General features: G+C 40.3%; 4 protein-coding genes across 4 annotated transcripts; 3 read left to right on the forward strand and 1 right to left on the reverse strand.

Moving 5' to 3' along the window:
- The first annotated feature begins 252 nt into the window (after positions 1-252).
- LOC148726411 (uncharacterized) lies at positions 253-1,983 on the forward strand. The gene is made up of 2 exons (XM_088727380.1): positions 253-1,669; positions 1,798-1,983. Exons 1-2 carry the CDS (start codon positions 548-550, stop codon positions 1,981-1,983), a joined length of 1,308 nt encoding a protein of 435 aa, XP_088583506.1. The 5' UTR covers positions 253-547.
- A 31-nt stretch (positions 1,984-2,014) lies between these two features.
- LOC111325116 (uncharacterized) lies at positions 2,015-3,145 on the forward strand. The gene is made up of 2 exons (XM_088727420.1): positions 2,015-2,449; positions 2,543-3,145. The coding sequence occupies exons 1-2, from the start codon at positions 2,385-2,387 to the stop codon at positions 3,099-3,101; spliced, it is 624 nt and encodes a 207-aa protein (XP_088583546.1). The 5' UTR covers positions 2,015-2,384; the 3' UTR covers positions 3,102-3,145.
- A 4-nt stretch (positions 3,146-3,149) lies between these two features.
- LOC148726412 (uncharacterized) lies at positions 3,150-4,783 on the forward strand. Its single transcript, XM_088727424.1, has 3 exons — positions 3,150-3,350; positions 3,459-3,609; positions 3,786-4,783. The coding sequence occupies exons 1-3, from the start codon at positions 3,291-3,293 to the stop codon at positions 4,115-4,117; spliced, it is 543 nt and encodes a 180-aa protein (XP_088583550.1). The 5' UTR covers positions 3,150-3,290; the 3' UTR covers positions 4,118-4,783.
- A 1,254-nt stretch (positions 4,784-6,037) lies between these two features.
- Positions 6,038-7,492, reverse strand: LOC111345052 (uncharacterized). Its single transcript, XM_022952304.2, has 3 exons — positions 7,177-7,492; positions 6,902-6,993; positions 6,038-6,583 (listed from the first exon to the last, which is right to left on the reverse strand). Exons 1-3 carry the CDS (start codon positions 7,342-7,344, stop codon positions 6,175-6,177), a joined length of 669 nt encoding a protein of 222 aa, XP_022808039.2. The 5' UTR covers positions 7,345-7,492; the 3' UTR covers positions 6,038-6,174.

The raw sequence follows: 7,492 nt of genomic DNA on the forward strand, positions 1-7,492 counted from the left end.
CGTTTTGATCACACATTCCGAAACTTTTGTTACGAGTCCCAGTCATCATTGCAGACAAGAAATTCGGCTCGGTTTTCAACAAAAAGAATAGCGTAATTCTATGACATGTTTTTCAGGGTCAAAGCAACTAAAAAGGCTTTGGGAGCAAGACTTATCAGCTCACCGCAATGCAACAATATGAACACTATTTACCTTTAGGTGCTTCGGAATCGGTGAAGAAAAGATTCGACTACATCTCTGCAAAATATCTCGTTAAGACAGCAAAATCCTCGTTCGGTTTTCGAAATTCATTTTTCGAGATTATTGAGCTCTCCTCCCAGAGGAAAATGTTGAAGAAAAGAGGTCGAGAGTGGACCCAAAACACTTCTCAGAACAGTCGCCATTTTGTGAATTAGCCTCCAGGCCTATAATTCAATGATATGGAGACTGGGTACCAATTTAGGCCTCAACAAATAGCATTTTAGCGGGTTTTTTTAAAGAAAAGGCGCCATTTATATTCCAAATTTATAGGGTTCATCTAGCGGTCTTATTTGCATCACTCTAAACGATGTCTTCCACTTACGATGAAAGCTGTATTATTTCCTTCACTGACTGTCCCAATACAAACCTGAAATACGTTTTAGAGCAACGTGAAAAAGGTAACGAAGTGTTGTTTTGGCTACAAATCAAATCCGATGCTCTTGCTTCGTGGAAGAAGCTCCTCAACGTACAAACTGGTGTCGGCCGGTTCATCAACATGGTAAATCTTAACATACCAGGTAACGCGTTTAGATTAAATCCAAGCAGTGAGAGGTTGGAATCGAGACTGTATGAGCTTGGAAACTTGGCAGAGGCTAAGAGAAAGCTCTTAAATAAGAAGGGCAGTCCAAAACAGAGGAAAGCATTCCTTGCCTCCTACAAAAAGATAAGTGTTTTAGCTGGTGAAGTCATAAGAGTCGATGAATGGAGAACAAAGATTTTTAATCTTGAAGAAAAGCTGGGTCTTGCAAAGGAAGAAATAAACCACTGGAGGGAAAAATTTCATGATCTAGAGAAGGAAAAGGAAAAGTTATTTGAGGAAATGCTGAGTGAGAAAAATCTGAATCTTTCATGCAAAGAGGAAAGTGAGTTAATGAAGAAGTATGTTAGACAGTTGGAAAATGACCAATTTAAAAAGGTGAGGGGCACACCAATTCCAGATATTAAGACATCTCAAGCCAGGAACAGGAAGATCAAAGAACTGAAAACTAGAGCACAGAAAGCTCTACTTTTTTGTTCTTTGTTTGGACTAGAGTTGGACCTTTTGAAGTTAAAGGATCCAGAGGGGCTAAAAACATACGCTATAAACCTATCGTCTCCCACTAGTCTTCCATTGCCCACCTCAATAGATGGCTCGCAATCACAATCCACAGATCAGGCATCCAATCAAAAAGAAACACAATATTCCAGACTCAGTGAGGATGACAAAGCCAGAGTTGAGAGTATACTCTACCTCATTGACAAATTTGGGGTTGGAGATGAATTCATTCATGAGCTGTCAATGACTGTTGAAGGATTACCCAAGTCATATCTCTTTAAACAATGTAGGAATGCATTGAATGAGAGTTGTTACATCAAGTCCACCCCAGGCAAGGCCCCAGGGGCCCAGCACTCTTTTACAAAGCTATTGGCTGATCAAATTCAAAACATGGTAGGTACAAATGTTGTCACTTTTTACAACACACAAGACTGAGATAGCATCCATAAGTATCACTACCCACACAATACTTTACAATTATAATTATTACATAACATATCATGCGTTCTCCAATGTTGCAGATAAAAAACAATGTGCTTCAAGAAGGTGAAAAAGTTAAAGTGAAACTTAGTGGTGATGGGGCACGTATGAGCAGAGTCAGTAACTTCATACTTTGCACTCTGTCAATCCTTCAGAGCAAAGAGGACCTGCTTTCATCAAAAGGTAATTACATGAAGTACAAGCACTATAAAAGGAACGATGGTTAACTCAGATTTTTTCTGTAATATCTTGAACAAGGTACACACACTATTGCTGTTGTCAGTGGCCCTGAAAATCATGAAACTTTGGCTGAAAGCTTCAAAGAGGTGTTCAGTGAAGTCAATGAAATTCAAGACAGGGGCCACATAATTGTTGATGGCAAGCAAGTTGAGATTGAGCTGTTTCTTGGTGGTGATTACAAGGTAACAGGGCACAAAACAAAATTCAAGTTAGACTCACTGTCAAACAAATAAACTTTGTTGTATTCCTATAGATTTCAAAGGAAAATGGCCATATACACACTTTAAGAAAACAATGAAGCACTATGGTACTTGATTATGTCTATTTTAAATATTGATACATGGATAACATTGATCCTTTCTACATACGGTAGTTCCTTTTGCTGGTTATGGGCATAAGTGCAGCAAATTCAACTTATGCCTGCTTATGGTGCAAAGTTCACAAGAAAGACAGGTAAGATGTTCAGTTCTCAAGCAGATGGTGTGTTAACTGATTGTAATAGGCAGAAAACAATTGTCAGAAATATGTCATACATTTTACTTTCAGAGGTGATATGAGCAAGCCTGATAATTTCTATGATAAGGATCCTATTCGAAGAACTTTGCAAGAAATAAAACAATTTGCCACCAAGTCTAAAGGAGAGAACTATTGCTGTGTCCACCAGCCTTTACTTAACATCCCACTAGATCACATCATTCTAGATGAGCTCCATCTAATGCTCCGTGTTACTGATGTGCTGATAAGCAACCTTATTGAAGATGTAATGCAATGGGATGAAAAAGATAACTTTTTGTCAGAGAAGAAATCCACAAGCTCACAACAGAAACACCTGGATAATTTAATCCAGGGTATTAGGAGTTGTGGGGTTTCCTTCTCTGTTTGGGAGAAGAGAAATGCAGATGGGAAGGGATCAGGAACTTGGGATTGGACCAGCCTTATGGGAGATGATAGGAAAATTCTCTTAAAGGAGCTTCCAGGAAAGATGGAATCACTGATCCAGCAGGATACAGCAAGAACTGTTGTGGAGTTGTGGAAGGTAATATTACATGAGTGCATACAACTAGTACAACACTTATTTATTGATGACTTTGTACACTTACACTAATACTCTTTCAACCCAAATAGCTATATATAGGATTTTTGTACCTGGCAATGTATAACCTAACACTTGACCAAAAAAAAATTAAGAAACTTCTCCAAATAAAAAACAAATCTGTATGGAATCACTAATGACCATTTGGCATGTACCGGTAATTCCTGTTTGATTTCTGGTTCATTTCAGGGATTTGCTGAAATGTACTTCAAGTTCATTTCATCATTTGAGCCTACAGACATTGATGAGTATCACCAAAAGGTGAGTTGCACCGAGTCTTGGAGAAAGTAAACAAAACTGTAGAGACATCTTCATTCTCTAAGCATGTTAGAGCAAAACATAAGATCAATCTCAATTTTAAACTAACAGATCAAGACCTGGATTGACACCTTTGCTAACTTGGGGCACAAGAGAGTTGGTTACACAAGAGAACGAGTCACTTGCTACCTGCATTCTGCTGCATATCACATTCCCAATATGGTGAAGAAATATGAAAACCTGAAGCAGTTCAGTGGTCAAGGTATTTCATGCTGGCATTGAGCAAGTAACAACAGTAGCTGGAATTAAAGGCTAAAATTTTAAAATTGCTGTAACAGTGACTACCTTTCCATTTTAAGTAATTAAAAGGTATTACTGATCATATATCATGCCCAAACTTAACAAAATCACGCTTATGCATTACTTCTTGCATTTTAGGAGTAGAGAAAAATAATGACGATGCTAGGAGAATCATTCAAAGAAAAACCAATCACACAGATGACCCTGCTGACATCTTGCGAGCTGAGCACCGCATTCGGTTGCTAAAGCATAGGGGAAGGAAGTCTCGTAAATACTTAAAGAAGGCCACTGAGTACTGGGAGAATACTATCAAAGAAAAGCGACGCAATAGTAAACGTCTTAGCTTTGACAAACCCCTCAGCAATGAGGTGACAGAAAATGTGCCTGTAACACTGGGACCTCCCACTAATCTTACACCAAGAACTAGAAAAAGGAAAAGGTCCACTAATACCGTATTTCTTCACCTATAAGCCGATCTCGGCTATAAGCCGAGACCCTGACTTTCAGGGTCTTTACGCTACACTCAAGCTGCCCAAAAAAAAAGGTAAAACCATCGGCTATAAGCCGAGAGCGAAATTATTGATTGTAACTGGCCATTTGAGCAAGCGAACCTCACGGAAAACATAAGAAATTGACTCACTAAACACAAAACCTAATGAATTACAATAAACACAAAAGAAAAAAAGCGAACCAATCAAGAGATATGAATATCAATTGATCCAACGAACTGTATAAATACTACCACGCGACAACAGATTAACCACAACAACAATAATAATCTCAGTTAAACGTTTCAAAGTATCAATCTATCGAGTATACCTTTCGTCGCTGTCACTTTTTATCATCATGCCTAAAGCACGCCGTTCCTCGTATAGTATGGCTTTCAAGATAAAAGTTATCGCGGAAGCTGAAGCGGTAGAAAACAACTCGGAAATCGCTCGAGAATATGGACTAAGCGAGTCCATGGTACGACGCTGGAGAAGAGACCAGGCGACTATTCTTTCCGGAGAGCTGAAGATGTCTGCAAAACGTGCGACGATGGGCCGTTTCACTCCGAAATATCCCGAACTAGACCAGCAAGTGATGGAGTGGTTTTCACAGCAAAGAGAACAAGGTTGGTATTTACTTTTCTGTCTAAAATTTTAACTCTGGCCCAGCGATTGCCCGCCGATCTCGAAGAGAACATTGTGTGCTTTCATCGCTTCGTCATTGCAGCAAGAAGACGCGCCGACTACCCTTTATCCCGCATCTACAACATGGATGAGACACCCATGCGTTTTGAGCTGCCATCGAACCGAACACTGGAATTCAGTGGAAGCCGAACAGTGCCAGTAAAATCTTGCGGAGCGGAAAAGCGGAGCTTCACCGTCGTTCTTGCTGTTGCTGCCGATGGAGCAAAGGTGCCACCGAAAGTCATCTTCAAAGGCGTCCGTACACCGAGAGATCTGGTTGTGCCGCATCCTCTTCGTGTTTCCTTCCATAAGAAAGGGTGGATGGATGAACAGGGCATCCGAGAATGGATTCGACAGAGTTTGCCCCGTGCCGAGCGTTCCCTTTTGGTGTGGGACTCATTCCGAGCTCACTTGACCGATTCCGTGAAAGATGACCTGAAGCAGCGAAACATTGACGTCGCAGTTATCCCTGGTGGCCTAACCCCGGTTGTACAGCCCTTGGATAAGTGCCTAAACAAGCCATTTAAAGATAATGTGCGCCGAAAGTACTTGGCGTGGATGACATCTGGGCCATTTGAGTTTACCCCAGCTGGGAAGAAGAAGGCGCCAAGCAGAAATCTTGTCCTCAGGTGGATCAAGGAAGCATGGGCAGAGATACCCGAAGAGATGGTTGTCAAATCCTTCAAGACCTGCGGTATTTCCAATGCCTTGGACGGAACAGAGGACGACGTGGTCTACTCTGAGGAAACCCCAGAAGTAGATGATGAATACATAGAAGAGAACGAGTTCGACACAGACAGCGAAAACGAAACGGATGGCGAGTAAACCATTGGGTTGAAAGCCCTTGCACGTATCCGTCAAACGGCTCCTTTAGGAGCCACCAATTTCATAAAAGTGAATAACCAATATTCAGAAGTTATTTTTGTTGTGTTTTATTACTTCTGCTTCATTGCTAACTTGACTACAAGCCGGGGGGGTAAAGTTATTCAGCAACTGTATATTTTTAAAATGTAAAACCCTCGGCTATAAGCCGAACCCCGTTCTCCGTGAAAAATCTCCCAAAATTTTGGGTCGAAAACTGAAAAAATCGCTCGGCTTATAGGTGAAGAAATACGGTAAATCAAAATCTGATTTGAAAAGCAAACAAGTAAAAAAGTAATATGTAGTTACTACTATATGAAATGTAAAATGTAACACAAGAAGATTCCATGACGCTGATTTGATTTTGTTCCAGAAGTTTATTGAAAAAAATATTACGATTAAAAATTTAAATACCACAAAGCACATCCATAATTTTGTAATGGAAGAAGACTGTTTACAATGTCAATAGTAGGTGTCACAGCTGTACATAATTATTAAGAGTTATCACCAAGAGCAACCTTTACAAATGAAAAGATAAATTTCTCCTGGAAAGCTCTTGGTGATGGGTGGTGATCTCCTTCAACGCTATATTTCTTAGGTGACCAGGAGATAAAATGTCTCACCTTCATGGGGTACCTAACTTTTATCCCCTGACCATGCGAGTCTGCAAGGTGATCCCAAAATTTCGGGAAATACCTTGCAGGAAAATCTGTTTCCTGAAGGAGATGCCACCCATCTTGGAAGGTTCCTCTGCTCTGAAGAAGTAACCTGTACACATCTCCTCTAAAAGATATTGTGCATGGCAACCTAGATTTCGATTTGAGCTGTTGTTCCACAGCAACTCTGAGCAGAGCAACTTCACCAAACACAACTGAATCCTCAATGACTGGACTCTCAAAGTACCTGAAAATGAAAGGTTGATATTGTCAAGGTAGCACGGTCAAATTAAGTATTCCTTAAATTTTAATGTTATCAGTGATTTCCAAAGGCATTTTTAATACTTGTATTATCATCGTAGAGGAGGAAAAAATACCGAATATTGTACATGAGCAAAGGTAGTGAAAAGGCAAAAATAAAACGACTTTCACACAAACTTGGATCCACGCACTTCAAAAATTTAGATTCCGACCAGGCGTTCTTTAGCTTATATACAGCAGAAATCCCACCAATAAAACACTTCATAAACAACTGAAGCGAGAAAATATAAAGAGTTTGCAGTACCGGACACAATCGAGAGAAATGTGCTCCTCGGGTTCCCAAGTAGATTCGAAGGGAGAATACCCCTTCCACAACACCAAGTATTCTGTAGACTCCTGTTTGCCAATAAAAGTCAGCAAATTCCGATCAGTTAAACGGCTATTATTCCTCCTTATTTGATTATTTCCATGATCTCTTTCTCCATATAAATGTGAGCGGCAGGTAAGGCACGACAGGTAACAGTAAATAGATTACGTAAGCATTTAAGCTAAATTTCAATTGCAAAGAATTCAACTTACCGTACCGCTTGTTTTCTTAGCAATAAGTCTTTCAACCTTCCACAGACGCCCTCGTCCTTTGATCTTTCGTCCTCTAGCAACAGGAAGCATATCCGCGGTCGATACTTTGTTGAGGGAAGCGTAAAACCCTCTCTCCCTTACTTTCGAACTTCTCACATGGGCCGCCATTTTAACTCAAGAGTGAATTTGTTGATCAGCGGGCGAACCAATCATAGTTCAGGAAATTAGGTGAATGATTGATAGCTAATTATTTATGCTTCAAGGCCTCGAAATTAAGCCCTGCCCATTTCGGTTCGACTTTTCTGGCGATGATCTA

The sequence above is a fragment of the Stylophora pistillata genome, chromosome 7 (genome assembly GCF_964205215.1).
Source record: "Stylophora pistillata chromosome 7, jaStyPist1.2, whole genome shotgun sequence".
NCBI classification, from domain to species: Eukaryota; Metazoa; Cnidaria; class Anthozoa; order Scleractinia; family Pocilloporidae; genus Stylophora; species Stylophora pistillata.

Excerpts from the sequence above, each read along its gene's own strand:
- LOC148726412 (XM_088727424.1), top strand. The coding sequence starts at position 3,291 with ATGTACTTCAAGTTCATTTCATCATTTGAGCCTACAGACATTGATGAG. Across the intron at positions 3,351-3,458 it reads TTGATGAGTATCACCAAAAG|ATCAAGACCTGGATTGACAC; the intron begins GTGAGTTGCACC and ends TTAAACTAACAG. Across the intron at positions 3,610-3,785 it reads GAAGCAGTTCAGTGGTCAAG|GAGTAGAGAAAAATAATGAC; the intron begins GTATTTCATGCT and ends CTTGCATTTTAG.
- LOC148726411 (XM_088727380.1), top strand. The coding sequence starts at position 548 with ATGTCTTCCACTTACGATGAAAGCTGTATTATTTCCTTCACTGACTGT. Across the intron at positions 1,670-1,797 it reads CTGATCAAATTCAAAACATG|ATAAAAAACAATGTGCTTCA; the intron begins GTAGGTACAAAT and ends CCAATGTTGCAG.
- LOC111325116 (XM_088727420.1), top strand. The coding sequence starts at position 2,385 with ATGGGCATAAGTGCAGCAAATTCAACTTATGCCTGCTTATGGTGCAAA. Across the intron at positions 2,450-2,542 it reads AAAGTTCACAAGAAAGACAG|AGGTGATATGAGCAAGCCTG; the intron begins GTAAGATGTTCA and ends TTTTACTTTCAG.
- LOC111345052 (XM_022952304.2), bottom strand. The coding sequence starts at position 7,344 with ATGGCGGCCCATGTGAGAAGTTCGAAAGTAAGGGAGAGAGGGTTTTAC. Across the intron at positions 6,994-7,176 it reads CTAAGAAAACAAGCGGTACG|GAGTCTACAGAATACTTGGT; the intron begins GTAAGTTGAATT and ends ATTGGCAAACAG. Across the intron at positions 6,584-6,901 it reads ATTTCTCTCGATTGTGTCCG|GTACTTTGAGAGTCCAGTCA; the intron begins GTACTGCAAACT and ends TTTCATTTTCAG.